General features: G+C 41.3%; 2 protein-coding genes across 5 annotated transcripts in view; both read right to left on the reverse strand.

The window, feature by feature from the left end:
- capns1b (calpain, small subunit 1 b) overlaps positions 1-16,650 on the reverse strand; it is a 161,682-nt gene that overhangs the window by 101,322 nt on the left and 43,710 nt on the right. The gene's annotated exons all lie outside the window — the stretch shown is intronic.
- Positions 2,634-16,650, reverse strand: part of si:ch211-137a8.2 (uncharacterized protein LOC777613 homolog) — a 33,154-nt gene continuing 19,137 nt past the window's right edge. For 3 of the 4 annotated variants that reach the window (XM_051399651.1, XM_051399654.1, XM_051399652.1), the window contains exons 5-13: positions 16,410-16,544; positions 16,125-16,319; positions 14,982-15,060; positions 14,754-14,906; positions 14,525-14,607; positions 12,402-12,653; positions 7,948-8,079; positions 6,928-7,001; positions 2,634-6,115 (exon numbers count right to left, since the gene is read on the reverse strand). In XM_051399651.1, the coding sequence (XP_051255611.1) occupies positions 5,926-6,115; positions 6,928-7,001; positions 7,948-8,079; positions 12,402-12,653; positions 14,525-14,607; positions 14,754-14,906; positions 14,982-15,060; positions 16,125-16,319; positions 16,410-16,544 (1,293 nt within the window). In that variant the 3' untranslated portion in view covers positions 2,634-5,925. The remainder of the gene's footprint in view (positions 6,116-6,927; positions 7,002-7,947; positions 8,080-12,401; positions 12,654-14,524; positions 14,608-14,753; positions 14,907-14,981; positions 15,061-16,124; positions 16,320-16,409; positions 16,545-16,650) is intronic. The other variant, XM_051399655.1, reaches the window with a different exon arrangement.

Here is a 16,650-nt window from a genome sequence, read left to right on the forward strand (position 1 = left end):
TTTAGTCACATATTTTATCACAGAACTGCAGCTTTCTGCATATTGTAAAGTTCCTGATATACAGATTTAATCGGCTTCTTTTTTAGACAAATTCAGTGTTTTTTTGTCCCTGAACCACTGATTTAGTGGAATTTAACGGTGAAGTTGCAGATTGCAACCGACTGAATACCCCTCGCTTTACAAGCGTGTAGGAGCGACTACAGTTAAATCTTTTATTTGACGGGTCTGTAATTATATAATCTGAGTTCTTGTGTCGTCTGGCTGCGAGGGAAACAGAGACAAAGCTCTGAGACAGTTATTTGAGTTCAGTTTATGAGTTTTAGAGGAATTTACTTAAAAGTCGGGGCTCCTCCGTTTCAATAAAAGACCATTAAAGAGCTCGGCTCGATAAAAAAAACATGACGAATATGAATAATTAAAACATTTTAGGTGTCTGTGGGTTGGAAGTTGAGGATAAACTCAGACTCAGACTGAGTTCTTACTCACAAACTGTATTTAGTTCTTTTGAGCGACTTTGATTTTAAGACGTGTCTCAATGAAGACTGAATGTTACAGGACCAACTGAATACAGCTCACCTTAAACATGTTGGTTTGTCCTTTACAGGCTCCTGTAGAAACTTTGGGGGATTATTAAGAATTATCTGGATGCATATTCAGGCTTATGATGAATAATAAACAGAATTACATTTTAAAAAGTCCTCATCTATAGCATTTTAATGACATAAAGTCAACTTAAATAAAATCAGAAACATTTTATTTTAATTCGTGACTCCAGTTTGTTTGGAGGATTAATTTATGTTAACTTCCTGCTGTTATTGAGACATGTTGTCCGGTTTTACAGTGAACGTTTGAGGCACCTGTTTAAATGGTTAAAGTTAAAACCACGACACAGAAAACTGCCGACCTTCTTTTAAGATCTTCTGTCATGACGCCCTGCAGCAGTCTTTCATTTCCAGAATAGCATCAAGCACTTATTCACTCCTCAAACCCCCTTTGGTTATTTTTCCCTACATGAATGCACAACATTATATTCAATGAACAAACTCTACTCAAGATAATGATTACCAATTGATACAGACTCCAACTTTGGACTTCCTATCTTTAACATTCCTAGAAAGGCTGCTTTTAATCTTCAGAGCTCCAAATATTTGAACAAAACCTGCAAAAGATCCTTAAAATGACAATTTTTATGCCCAAAATTGATGCCTGTACTTGTAATAATTTCTATAAACATCCTCCTGAACGTTAAAGTACAACCTGACTGGGTTTGTGTCTGTAGATCTACACACCTCCTGCCGACAGACAATGGGAACGACTTCCCACTATGTGCTTAACGTGCCCAATTACACACACAAAGAGGCTGCTGTTAATCCCGCTTACTGTATTAGCAGTGTCACCGATCGCAGTGACTCGGCGTTCTTCAGACACGTGTGCGCGGCACGAGCTCCAGCGCGCAAATCTGCTGTAAGACATCGCAAGAGCTGCTGTCATTCACTCGCACCGTCACTCACCTGAAGAGTGAGTAAAGAGGTGGATCACCTTTAAACCTGTAGCTCCGGTTTAATGCGACCTGCAGGCGGTCCATCCAGGATCTGCAGGTTGTTTTTTGGGGGGTTGTTGCAGCCTACAATGACCTGATTTCACTGCAGATTTTCTTTAAAAAAAAATGCAATTAAACTGCGTAAGAAACTGAAAATTTTACAAAAAGTTGCAGTTTTTTTCAAATTAGAAATTGAATGCAAAATGTTCCAGTGAGAATAAAATAGCAGTTTGGTGACTTACAGGAAACTACAATGATTTTGCAACATCACAACTTCCTGCAAGGACTGAGAAATAGAAACAAAAATATATATTTACCCAGAACATTTGGAGTTTTATTTTGAAGTTGTCAGCCTCCGCCAGCATTTTAGATCATATTCACTTCAAGAATATTAAGTTGTATGAACATGTAAACAGTAAATACATCAACAGAGAGAACGGCGCCTCTCTTATAACAGTGAAAATATTGTTAACAGCGAGTTGATTGTGTTTAAAGAAGATTTCTGTCCCGATGAAACATTCACTCGACACAACATTTTGTATCATTAAGAGTTTCTGAAACCCAAAAGAATCAGAGAGTTCATGGTTGACTGATCTAAGTTAAGTTCGGTTACAGTTTATATATGAGATTATAAACATTAACAGCTGTTCTCTATATAAAGACAGAGTCACATGGTGTCTCTCTCCCTCTGCCTGTGTTGTATCGCAGCCTCTCTGTGGTTTGCTTACATAGCTGGTCTGCTCCGACTGAAACTGCTGTTTTTATCATCTACGTCTGTGAATTAAGGATTTATTTCCACCAGACCAGAGTTGGTGATTGTTGGAAACACTAACAGAGACGCTTTTAATGAGTTTCCTTTTTGGTTTAAGATGCTGGTGGAAGTACATTTTGTATATTAAATCTTTAAAGTTGATGGTTTTAAAGAAGGCAAACACTAATTTCCAGTCTGTACTGAACCTCAGTTCTGCAAGGCAAAGACATAAAACTTATTTAAAAATTAAAATACTCTCTGTTAAGTCAGAATTATTGAGATAATAAAACTCTCTCTGCATTTCCTGGAAGTTTGGTTCTTCAGACAAAAAACAAAACCAAATGACAAACAATTATTTTTATTTATGTTCAAACACGTGTAGAAAAGCAAGAACAATTCACCGTTTTTGAAATATTAAACAATAAAACAATATCTACTGAAATAAAAAGTGAAATGTTTTAGATGGCAGTTGATTTACCAAGTTCCCTTCTAAATTATTCTGTCAGTCTTCACGATTGACGGACTGTTTAACTACAGTTTAATCCTCCTGAAATAAACTTTTTAGGGAACCTGGACTGACATCTTCCCCTGAGAAAGTCAGACATTTGGGTTTTCATCATGTCACAGCAGCAGCACCAACAAACAAACTGCTCTTTTTAATGAAAATATGTCCAATGATCAGATGAAAAGAGATATTTTTGTTGAATGAAAGATGCACTGTTGTCTAAACCAAGAGCTAAATTCATTGGGTTGATGGATGAAAACAGCCTCTTAACAGCTGTGACATGATGCTGGTTAACCGAAACTCTTGCCTCTAACACAAAACAACAAACCAGGAAGCACCTTCTTTAGTTAAAGTAAAAATCAGTCAGAGTTCCACAGCAAGAAAGCATCACACTTCTTTCCTTTCAGATGATTATTTTTTATGTTTGAGCCCCTTAAATAAACTTAAGATATACTTTAAGCCCTTAAAATTACTTTGTTGTGGTGATTCTGGCGCCCCCTTGTGGACAAAATCAGTCGTGTTTATCTGCCGTGTTTCATTGATCTCAAGGGGAATCCGACCCGGTGGCAGACGTTAAAAGATTATAGAGAAATCTTCTTTCTGATGGTTTGTTTATGAGGGTCATTTAAAGGCAGTCAATGTTAAATTCAAGGCTTAAAAACTCACATTACACTTTGTGTCCGTTATTGCGTTCAGACTGACGTGTTTGAACACATCCGCTTAAGCAAACACTGAAAACACAAATGCTTCTGCGTCTTTGGACATCGACTTGCAGAGACTTGAAACGAGCTGCAAACAGATAATCCGTCACCTGCGTGCTTTTACATTGGTCCAAGTGAAATTATTGTTCTTTAGAAAAATGCAACGACACAAGTTTGATTACAATAAACCGTGATAGATGATCTCTCTGCAGCGAGTCTCTGCAAGCAGCCGGTAAAAACTACATCAGTAAACACTGGGGAAAAGTCAGCAGTAATGTGCAGATATGTGAGTTAATAGGCTAAAACATATAAAACAGATAAAGTCCTTTAGCATAAATGTTGACTCTGATACATTCCCCTATAAGACGACATACAACTTGTTACAAAACATCATGAATTATAAATACAAGTGCTATCAAGGTGTAACAAGGCAGGTAGTGATTCATATTAAGCACAAAATATCTCATAATTTTGACATGAATGGCAAAGTGTTACAGTCATTTAACATAAGCACTAAGCTAGCTTGTTAGCTGCATCCTTTAGCTTTAGCTACATTAGCACAGACAGCAGTTTAAACATGTCATAACTATCTTCATTACATTTTTAACACAATAATATGAGTCGTAAAGGTTTAGTGCTCTTTCTATCTGGAAAAATAGACATAAACCAGTCAGGATAAGAAACTTTTTCAACCCCATCAATGTTTCTAAGATAAACAATGTTATTTATTTACACGTAAATACATCTATTATTAATCCTCATTCAACTTCCATTCCCTGCTACATATTGTATGCACACAGTTTTTTTTGTTTGTGCTACCCAGCTGACAGTATTAGCCTGGCCACCGCTAAAAAGTGATCTAACATTACAGATGTATTTAAGGGACAACTGGATACAGCGTTGGAGGCAGGTTAATTAAGCTGCTCAGTGGCGCATGAAGTCAAGACTACCACCGGCCAAGTCGCTAACTTCCAGTTTAGCCCGCCACTAGCATGAAGGGGACAAAATGATTTCATTGTTTAGTTCTTTTAGACTTTTCAAACTGTCGGACCGAATGGATCAAATTCAGATAATAAAACGAGTCCGTTTGCGGGGGTTGTGTCCACTGTTGTAAGCTTATAGGAAATGTATTATGGTGCCCCGTGTGAGGCCACATGAAAGGAGGACTTTTCCCCCTTTACTACAATAACGTAGCATCTTTCTGGTAAATAAGGCCTTTATGAATTCTTTTACTGACCAAAACTCTTAGGAGGTACATAAAAATATATAATTATTACAACTTCCCATTACTTCAAATACATTCTGTTATAGGTATATTCTTTTAAGGTATGGACACTCTTCTACCAAAGGGTAAAACTGAATGAAAACACTTTCCGCCATGTCATTAGTTCCCAGTAGGAAAGACATCTGTTCTCATTGCCATGTTGTGTCGTATAAAGAGTGAGAAAGTCCGTGTAAGGAGGTGTTTGGGGTCAATGGATGGGTCAAACATAGGACTTGGAGACTGTGGTTTGTGTTTAGGGATGGGAACTGCTACGATTTAAGGGGTACCTTGTAAGACGCACGACGAAACTGTGTCGGACAACCTGGGATGAGAACGTGCTGAATATATTTCAAATGTAATTTAATGGTCAACATAATTGAGGATTATAGCAACTCAAACTGAAAGTTGGAATTAACATATGACATTCTACAGGTCGCATCCAATTAAAATGGTTCCACTCAAAACTGATGGAAACGCCGGCTGGTTTGCTAGATACCGCCAAGAATCTTAAACAGAACTGGTTCAAGCACCAAAACTACTTTGGTAGAAAATTAGCCTGCATCAGCAACATATTTGGTATCAGTTTGGTCCCTTGGTAGAATTATAGTCTTGTTTCCTGTTTTCCGGAGTTAGTTTCCAATCAGAAGCCATAAGTAAGCAAAAAGGCTAAAAACTCTCTCACTGAAAACTAAAAGTTGCTGCTGACAGACACAATTTTTAACATTTTCAGTATTTTTTAAAAGGTTTTCAACTTATGAATTAGATTTGACCAGTCTGTAGCTTTTTCTTTCTGGAGTAATTTTTTTAATTGAAAAAGCTCCAGAACAAGGCAGTCAGTGTTAGTGTTAAGTGTGCACTAAAACAATACATCAGCCTGAGTTTAACCCATGAAGGGGATTAATTTGTAGTTAGCTAACGGTGGGAAATGAATCCAGAACTGCTGTTTTCTGGTATTATAAAAGTATGTTTTGACACTCTTGATTCAAGGCCTATTTATGCTGCTTTTTCAACCTGCAGATTTCTGTCAGATCTTCTATGTTTGAGTCCTGGTGGTTAGTTGAAATGAGCAAATCGTTGACATTACATGATGAGTTTCAAACCTCCGTTCTGCAGAGCCTGAGAGAAGTGCGTTGTCCAAACTCTATTAGAGTTTTTGGAAGGTCTTCATGTCGGCGGCGGCCCGTTGACGTACCTCAGCGTCAGGTGGAAGCTATGACGCCACCTGCTGCTGCGGTGACATGGTGGCTCCAGGACCCAGATCAGACAGACCAGGAGAACCAGAGCTGCAGCCAGGAGGAGGCAGAGGAGGGCTGGGGAGAGCAGGGAGGAAGGGGCTCTGCTGCTGGAGGTCACGCTGCAGAGGAGGAGGAGGAAGAGGTGTTAGTGTTTTGTTTGACTGCTCAACCTTGTCAGAAAACTCTGGAAATTTAACCCTTAAGAACATCTACCTCATGAGTTACTGGAGCCAAAAATCTGTGTTTTTAGGTGGAACTGAAGCCAAAATTGGAATAAAGGTGGTATAAAGGTTCGTAAAGCAACATTTTACTCTCTTAAAAGGTACAATTTGTAATTTCTGCCACTAGAGAGCATAAAAAACATAAAAACAATAACAAAAGTTCGATAAAGTGGTGAAGCAGCATGGGATCATAGGAGTTGCTGTCTTTACCCGGTTAGGATTTCTTCAGTTCCACCTTAAAAATCACTGCTTCTCCCACGCTGTTGGACAGACAAAGGACGTCCCGGAGGGGCTGCGCGTCAAGCTGCTGCTAACGTTAGCTCAGCTTGTTTCTCTGATAACTTAACGCTTTTAGTTTAAAGCTAATGTTAGCTAACTTAAGATGTGACTATACATGAGTCTCTTTTATCTTTAAAGCATCTTCAAAATGTGTTTCTCTTTTCAACATAGATTAGCCTAGCACGTAGCATCAAGTATAGGAAAGGAGGAGGTGACTGAGGCTTGCTCAACTGTTTTTTGCAATGCAACACAGTAAACTGAATATAAACAGTATTCCTGTTAATTATCAAATAAAAACCATGTTAGTTGGCCTTCTCATGTTTTTCTCTTCTTAAACATAAAGCACACTGTTCTGCTTATCTCTGTGGTTTAAGAAACATCCTGCGAATTACAGCCGGTCTATATCTCTGAGGGTTTCTGTGTTTTCTCACCTTTGTTCGGAGAGAAGACGCTCAACTTCTTCACAACAGGACGGCTCTTCTTCAGCCTGAAGAACAGAGCGCTCCTGTTAACCCACAGTGGTTTCAGGCAACTCTTCTTACGTTCAAATGCAAACTTTTAAAGAAAATATCTGCACAGAGATTATTTCTCCCTTTCGGGCATCAGTGGCACTACTTCTTATTACTACAACTTATCTAAAAAAGGTGCTGTGTGTGTTATTTTCCATCGATAAATCAATACCACATTAATATTTGACACTTAAATTACTGTGAAGTGATAAAATTGTCTGGCAGTCTCAACACTGTATAATGTGTCACAACAACAACGTCTGCAACCAAAAAACACAAACATCTGATTTATCTTGTTTACCAGTAAAATCCAAGATAACCATCACTCGATGTTCTACAAGTAGAGTGCAGTAAAGAAACGCAGTTAGTGCAGTAAAGAAATGCAGTAGAGTGCAGTAAAGAAACGCAGTAGAGTGCAGTAAAGAAACAGTAGAGTGCAGTAAAGAAATGCAGTAGGGTGCAGTAAAGAAACACAGTAGAGTGCAGTAAAGAAACACTGCAGTAAAAAAGCAGTAGCAGTAAAGAAACAGTAGAGTGCAGTAAAGGAACTACTGCAGTAAAGAATTAGGACAGTCAAAAGAAATGCAGTAGGATGCAGTAAAGAAATGCTGTAGAGTGCAGTAAAGAAATGCAGTAGAGTGCAGTAAAGAAATGCAGTAGAGTGCAGTAAAGAAATGCTGTAGAGTGCAGTAAAGAAATCTGTAGAGTGCAGTAAAGAAATGCAGTAGATTACAGTAAAGAAATGCAGTAGGATGCAGTAAAGAAATGCTGTAGAGTGCAGTAAAGAAATGCAGTAGAGTGCAGTAAAGAAATGCTGTAGAGTGCAGTAAAGAAATACAGTAGGATGCAGTAAAGAAACGCAGTAGATTGCAGTAAAGAAATGCAGTAGGATGCAGTCAAGAAAAGCAGTAGAGTGCAGTAAAGAAACACAGTAGAACTCACCAGAGGCTCTGATCGATAATGGTGCTTCATCCAATCACACAAGGGGTTTAGGTCACGTGACTGTGAAGGGACGGGGTCAGGAAATGGCTGTTGAGTGTTGTCATGGTGACGTTGGCTTCCTTCAAGGTAAAACTAACACAGAACAAGCAGATAAATACAGACATCTGTCTGAAGGTAATGAAATCTAATTAGTGAGTGAGTGTAAAATCCTGATTTCACCCCATCTATAAATATATGTTTAATATGTGACAGACGAGTCAGTTGCCAAATACAGCAATTTTCTCTCCTCTCATTGTGGTACATCCAGAGCTGATTTTATGTCTTCTGGAGGAAGTCCAAGTCTTTCAGGTCTCTAAATACCGACTATGAAAAATTGTCCTCTTCAAGCTGCGTTAAGACTAATTTTAGTCCTTTCATTACATTTAAGAGGATTTGTATTCATTGAGGAAAACGTTGTACAACAAGTGTTTTAACTTCTTCACACTAGATACTTCTAACAACACGTTCTCACTCCCAAATCGGCAAATACTGCCGCTTGGTGAGTGGCCTTCGCTTCAGAATACGTTGCTGTAGGTGTCCCTGTAGGGAAATTTCTCAACAGGCCATGCTCTGCGATCAGGTTAGCAACCAAAAATAAGCAACGTCCGGTTACACTCTTAAAATAAAGCGTGATTAATATTGTGAAATGGTTACAATTTGAGTTCAGGAGAAGATTGTAAGTTACGTTAAAGTACTTGATTGAAACACAACTTATGTAACGTACGTACAGAACGAGGAATGTAGATTCAGTCGCTGTGTTAGGAAGAAATCACTTTACAGTGTAGACAAGACGAATGATTACAACCAGAGGTTACAAAAAAATTCTTGATCAAGTAGCTTTATTCATTTTAAATGACACTGACTTAATTTTGTAATTTTAGTTTGTACTGTGAGATAAAATACCCAGTAAAGAGTCAGTTAAAACTAATCAAGAATCTGACCTCTGACTGAAGGAACGCTAAGCTGCATGACATGAAACTACCAATCACATTTATTTACTTCTTAGTCGAAGCTGCCAGATTCCGATTAATCCCGCCCACTTTAACCTCTACGTCCAGCTTTTCAAGGACATTTTCCAGGAGTTTCATCTCACAATGGTGGTCAGACTTTATGGGACATTTCAGCTCACTTTTGTGGCTGTTCTCACCAAAGCCAATATTTTCCGCTGCGACAGTTGAACTCAAGTCAAATGTATATTATTTTACAGAAGATTTATCTTTTAACTTATTAGCCTGTTAAAAGAAGAGGTAGAACGTGTTGTGCGTACAATTACCAATTATCAACCACAAAAATGTAAATCTGATCATTAACAGGCTGTAAGAGTGTAGATGTGACCGTCTGCAGCATTTCCAACATCGATTTGACGCCCAAAGTTTGCTGCAAGTGGTGCATCCAGTAAACTAGTTTTGAAAGGTTCATACCTCAGTTTTTCTTACCAACAGCCGAGTTTCAAACAAAATACACACTCCAGAATTCATTTCCAACATATTTGGTCATTTGAATCAATTTCCATGACTGGAAAACTAGTCTTAAAATGTTCTGATTTTCCAGGAACTCTCGTCTGACTAAAACAACACTTGCCGGTACCGTAACCAAGCTGTATGTGCCAAAAGTGGTCCATATTAGGCCCAAATAAGTCTGCAAATGAGTCACATTTGGTGTTTGGTCCACGATGTATCTGACAAGAGTCTACAGATATTTTCCAGACGTTGATTTTAGCAAAAACTGGGCACAATTTCACCAAAGATGCTTCAAATTAAAATCTGACAGTTTGTTCTGCTCTCAGTCTCTCAGATTGAGAACGAGCTGCTGTAAAAACATTGATTAAACTTTTGATTCTCTCCTCCGCTGCTCTCAAATCTGGACTTGCAGGTTGATTTCTTGCTCCAATTTGTTTTGTTCTCGCTCGATAGTTTTGTCAGTAATGAACCTCCATTAGAAAGTGCCAAAGCTATTACGCACAAACACACGTTCAATCAAACTCGCATATTGCCAAATGTACGTGCAATCTGTCGACAGATTTCGACCCTAAAAAACTTTTACTGTGACACTTTTCTTTAACTGGTTGTGAGTCAGAAAAAACTGAGACGAGGGAAGGAGGAAGTAAACAGGAAGGAAGGAAAGGAGGAAGTCGTCGTGTTTCTCTCCCGTTTTTATGGCGACAGTTAAAGTGCAGCCAGACTCGATGCATAAATCAAGACTTTATGGATTCATTCGGCGGCCCGAGGACCGGCGGACGAGACGGAGGAAGAGGAGAATAAATAGACGCTCTCACCGGTAATGAGAGAGGGAGAGAAAATGAAGGCTAAGGCCAATGAAGTCTGATGGAGAGAGAAACGTCAAGGCAGATAGAGGACAGTTATTCAGGAATCCATCTTTACAAAAGGTGGCTGTGCACAGGAAAATAAAGCCTGATGATTATGAATGTTGATGGAGATCCTGGTGAGAGAGGATATCACTCAGTGTGTGTGTGTGTTTGCTTTACAATGCTATAAACTGAGAAAGATAAACACAGACAGTGTGTGTGAGAGACGCTGGTATTAATTACCTTATGGGGACACGATTCTAAACACACACTGTGAGGACACATCTGCCATCCGGGGACAAAAGTATGGAAGTAAATGACAAATACATGTGTGTACTGCTAAGACTGCTGCAACATTTGAGAGATTTGTAAGAGCAGAATTAGACTTGTGTATGAGACCGAAAGAGGAATTGTGTGACTACATGTGAGCGATCAACTGAGCTTCTCTGGCTCCTAATTGTTAAAGCTGCTCGCTCTCAGTTTTGGCACTCTGAGTGCAGAATGTAATACATTGATCTCAAACTTTGAGGGCCCTTGACAGGCATTGGAAATTAGCTGTAGCTATAAACACTGTGATACATTGCTTGTTGAGTGATTGTGATTCAATTCTAAAAAGCTGTATCTGTTGCTATCAAATGAAATGAATGAATAGAAAATAAAACTGCCAGTCTGGGGGCCATTTCCTCAAGATTATGTTTAAAAATTAGATTTAATTCTTGTTGTCATTGTATAATCAGGTTAAACAACAATTAAAATAACACCACAATTCTATTTTTCCCTGTTTTGTTTGGCTAAAATAACAGCAAAAGTCAAAGGTTCCCTCAAATGCATTCAAACGGTTCACTGATATAAAATGATGATATAAGAAGGAATAGAAACAGCTGCTGGATACATTAAATATTACAGATACAGTACAGTTAGGAAAATAAAATAATTACTGTACAAAAAGAACTTTATTCTCTGATTTTGGTGCAACTGAACAATAAAATAACGAGTTTTATATATATATATATATATATATATATATATATATGTAACGAGACAGACAGCTTTACTTGTTGCTCAAGTAACCGCTGCTGTTATCTAGTTAGCTCAGTCAGCGATGTAACTAGCACTCCTGACTCCGGATTGGTATCTGAGCACCGGGGGGAGTAAATGGTAAATGGTAAATGGACCTGTACTTGTATAGCGCCTTTCTAGTCTTCCGACCACTCAAAGCGCTTTTACACTACGTGCCACATTCACCCTTTCACACACATTCACTCAGTGATGGCAAAGTCCATCGAACAGAAACTAACATTCATACACACTCACACACCGATGCACGGCATCGGGAGCAATTCGAGGTTCAGTATCTTGCTCAAGGATACTTCGACATGTGGCACCAGGAGCCGGGGATCGAACCCACGACCTGCTCTGCCTCTGAGCCACAGCCGCCCCGAGTCTGTTGGTGTTCCCTGCTACAGGAGGAGGAGGTTAGGACGAGGAGGAGGAGGAGGAGGAGGTTTCCATTTTCGTGTCCTTTTAAAACTTGCTAGTAAAACAAGTAGCTAGAAACAAGTGTGTGATATATAAATATATTGATTTCACCCTCTTAACTCATAAACCTGCAGCTGAACGCTCTCAATCGTTGACTTTCAGACACATTTTCAGCGTAGCTTGCAAATCTGTTTTGCGCTCATTCAATTATTTTGTCATCCACGTACTTCCATAACAAAGTTGGTCTCCACAAGGTCAGAAATTTACTCAGTGAGAGAGCGAGTGAGCGAGTACGTGAGAATGTCTCTGGAGTCAGATCAGGAGTTTTCACACACACAGATGATGTTCATGTGATACCATGTGCTGGATGTTAATGCTGAACTCTGCAGGAAAACAAAAAAAGAAGCCATACGAGACGATAAAGCTGGTGTTATTCTATAGTAAAGACCCAAATCAACCACGTTAGTCCATCCCTTAATGCTGTCTGACTTCCTCTTTGTGGCACCGAGCTCATTGGTTCCTACTGGAAATATAAAGTCTAATGTTTTAAAAAAAAGGTTCAGCCGCTCGTTGTAGTTTTTATCAAACAAACAGCGGGACAGTTTAAGTGACTGAAGTTGACTCCACCCACCTTCACCTCGCCGTCCGTCTGCACCGCTTTGGAACAGGAAGTCTTCCTCTCTGGAGGGGCGGGGCTCTGATCTCCAAGCCACGCCCTCACACGCCCGCCGTCAAAGCCGACCGGCTCGCTGTCCTGTCTGTCGGGCGTCGAGGTCGCCCACTGGTCTCCGCTCACCCGGGTCCCGCCGCTCTGGATCGCCACTGGCGAGAAGACACGGGTGTGGGCGTGGTCAAACCATCCGTCCAATCGCTGCACAGAAACCTGATAATAAACAGGAAGTGAATCATTAAATTAAATCACATCACATAAAGTAGATTGAAGCTAAAAACTACACAGTGAAGTTTATCAGTGGTTTCCAACCTGAGGGTCTGGACCCCCACTAGGGGTCGTCAAAGCATCACAGGGGGTCATGAGGTCTTCTTGAGGGGTGTAAGAAAACTTTAAAACAGTATGTCTGTATCTCAGCACTTTATTCATTCCAGGGAGGAAACGTTTATTAATTTAACTTACTTTTTTTTAAGGTTTGATTTTTATTTCAAATTTATAAACTTTATTATTAGAAATGATAAAAAAAAACATAATACAGACAGAAAATAGTGTAAAAATATCAGGAAAACTCATCTCTGATTGACACAAACTCTCTCTCAGGTGTTTTGTATTGTTGTATTGTTGTTGTTGTTGTTAATATAAAATAATAATAAAATATAGTCAGATTACGCTGTGATAGAAAATAGGTCCCTTAAGGTATCAGGTTGGGAACTACTGATGTAAATATTGTACACATGATGTAGTTAATAAGCTAAAACATGTTAAAGGCTCGAAGTCAAAGTGGTGAAGCGTGAAATAGACAGGTTTAAGGTGAGAGGTGGCGGCGGCGGCGGCGGCGGTGGCGGCACACATAAACCACTGCAGGCACGTCTTTTGAGTTCAGAATTCACGCGGCGTACAAACAACCGGAGACGAGGTCACACGGTCGCAGATTTAATGAAGTACAACCACATGGAGTCCTCCGGGCAGGCGGCAGCGAGCCCTACGGGGGAGGATGGCGTGCTGACATCACGCCTTTATGAGTCGGATAATAAATAAGATAAAAGAATAAAAAAACAACACTTTGATGTGTTTGCTGCAGCTGCAATCAGATGATAATTCAGTTTTACGTCTTTGTCTCTGTTTGTCTCGTCCTGTTGAGCTTCAGGGTTCACCGACAGTGCAGAGAGGAGGAGGAGGAGCAGGAGAAGGAGGAGGAGGAGAAGGAGGAGGAGAAAGAGGAGGAGGAGAAAGAGGAGGAGGAGGAGGAGAAGGAGGAGAAAGAGGAGGAGGAGGAGAAGGAGGAGGAAGAGGAGGAGGAGGCAGCTGCAGCAGAAGACGAACACTCTGTTTATCCCCAAAATTCAATTGACGCCAGTCTTGTTTTTCCACCTCTTTATTTCAGTTTCTCTCCGCTGACACACACTCCCCCACTTCCTCACCTCGCCAAAATAAAAGCTAAAAAAAACAAACAGAAGACGCACAGAGGCGCCTGCAGGCGTCATCAATAAATCAGCAGAAGATAACCAGCGTCACTTTTAGATAGCTGGTGTATTGAAACATCAGTGTGTGAGACAGACAGACAGACAGACAGACAGACAGACAGACAGGCAGGCAGGCAGACAGGCAGACAGAGCCTCTGGGCCATGAAGCATCTGGGTCAGAGCAGAACAACAGGAAAACAGAGCGTGTTCACTGAAATTAGACGGTGTGGTTCACATTTAGGCGACGACGTGGCGTCAGTTCAGCTCCTCTTCGCTAATCTGTCAAAATAAATAAGGTCAGAAAGAGACGCTGGAAGGCAGCGGGACCAAAGGATCAGAGGACTGTTGCTACACGGACCAGCGGCTCCGACCAGGACTCTGGGGAAGAAGACTCGGAGGGTTCAGGCAGCGACAATAAAGATGATAATGAACTCTGCTTTGTCCATTACGCTCTAATAATGAAACACCTTAGAGAGAATGTAGTCTTAAAGCCAAGATGCATTAATGTTTACATCCCAGCCCAAAAATAAAATCTCTCTCCTCGTCTTCTTCCCCAAATGTTGATGTTAACTTTCATCAGGACGAAGAAGAAAAAGAAGAAGATGTTCGTTGTAAACTCACCAAATCTGTTTCCTGATTGTCGTTGCTGATGTTCGACTGAGAGCCGAGGGAGCTGAGGTAGCTCCGCCTCTTCAGACACAGACCTACACACACACACACAATAAAACAACTTATATTCATTATAGCAAACAGGTGTGAAACCAGGTGTGACACCAGGTGTGACAGGAAAGTTCAAGGGAAGTTTCCTGCGGATGCTAACTGTTGTCTGGAGGTGAAGTTCACTTCCTACCGGCGTTGGAGCTGAAATACGACGAGTCGGCGTCGTCACGGGAGACCGAACGCCCGATATCGACAGAGGGGTCCCACTCCAGCCCCAGGTGCTCATGGGTAGGCGAGGACGGAGAGGGAGGAGGAGGAGAGAGGTGAACGGGTGAGGGTGGCTCTGAGGAGAAGATGGAGGAAAAGTTTGATTATTGATTGAATTCTTTATTATTGATCTAATATCTGTATTTAATACCTTTAGCTCCCTCTTCCTCTAACAGACTCTCTGAGGGGCAACCAGAGTCTGTACCCAGAATCCAGTCCTCCTCAAACACCTGGAGGAGGAGGAGGAGGAGGAGGAGGAGGAGGAGGAGGAGGAGGAGGGAGAGGAAGAGGGAGAGGAGGAGGAGGAGGAGGAGGGAGAGGAAGAGGAAGAGGAAGAGGAGGAGGAGGAGGAAGAGGAAGAGGAAGAGGGAGGAGGAGGAGGAGGAAGGGGAGGAAGAGGAGGAGGACGAGGAGGAGGAAGGAGAGGAGGAGGGGGAGGAGGAAGGGGAGGAGGAGGAGGAAGAGGAGGAGGAGGAGGAGGAGGGAGAGGAAGAGGAAGACGAGGAGGGAGAGGAAGAGGAGGACGAGGAGAAAGAGTAAGGGGGGGAAGAGGAAGAGGAGGAGGAGGAGGAGGAGGAGGAGGAGGGAGAGGGAGAGGGAGAGGAAGAGGAAGACGAGGAGGAGGAGGAGGAGGAAGGGGAGGAAGAGGATGAGGAGGAGGACGAGGAGGAGGAAGAGGATGAGGAGGAGGACGAGGAGGAGGAAGAGGAGAAGGAGGACGAGGAGGAGGAAGAGGAGAAGGAGGACGAGGAGGAGGAAGAGGAGAAGGAGGAGGAAGAAAACAACAATAAATGAAAAACAAGATGTCGTCAGTGTTAAAGTTAAACTTATTTTGTTTCCATATTTAACAATGTATACCAAAAAATAACTACTTTCGTTAGTTAGGTAACGGAGCTACTGTACAACAACAACAACAACAACAACAACAACCATATAAATGAGCCTGTAGAATAAAAAATTTAATTAAATAAATAAAAAAGAATACAATTCTGAGATAAAGACTGTGTTCATTTTAAAAGTTTTCTTTCACACTTTAAAATCAAGGCGTTACGACCACCTGTGAAGCGATGGCGCCCCCTAGTGGAAGATCCACTGGTGTAATGACCTTTAATGTCTCCAAGAATACTTCAAGAAATTAGAAGTTAGTTTTCATGTTAATTAATCTTTTAAGTCTTATTGTAAAGTTACGTTATTATTGGGCTCATTGTTTTTTATTTTAAGGTTGGAGCTTTTATACTGAAAGGGTCACTATTTTTCACTAAAATCTTTGTATAAATAAATAATCGTTGTGTACCAGTCTCATGCTCAGCAGTCGGGTGTGTGTCCGTGCGATGTTGTTGTAGACGAGGCTGCAGCGGCGCAGCAGCTCCAGCAGGCGGCGCTCTACGTGCTGAGCGTCCGTCGGTTGGCTGCGCTGGATCAACGCCTCGCCGCGCTGCAGGAGGGCGTTCACACGGCCCGAGTTCACGCACACACACTGCTGGAAGGACTGAAAACACACACACACACACACGGTGAATATATCACTGTCACACACACACACACACACACACACACACACACACACACACACACACACCTGGAGGCGTCTCAGCTTCTCGCAGGTGTTTCCTGTCAGGTGATCGACGTCGGACAGACGGACGTCCAGGTCGGCCAACCAGAGAGCGAGCTCCTCCCTCTCCGCCTCGAACTCCTCCCACTCCGACACAAAGAGCTGAGAGAGAAACAGTCGGTTAACGCCTGCAGTCTTTATCTAACGGCCAGCAGGGGGCGACCCCACTGATTGCAAAAAGAGGTCTGATAGTATCGAGTCTTATGAG

The sequence above is a fragment of the Dicentrarchus labrax genome, unplaced genomic scaffold (genome assembly GCF_905237075.1).
Source record: "Dicentrarchus labrax unplaced genomic scaffold, dlabrax2021, whole genome shotgun sequence".
NCBI classification, from domain to species: domain Eukaryota; kingdom Metazoa; phylum Chordata; class Actinopteri; family Moronidae; genus Dicentrarchus; species Dicentrarchus labrax.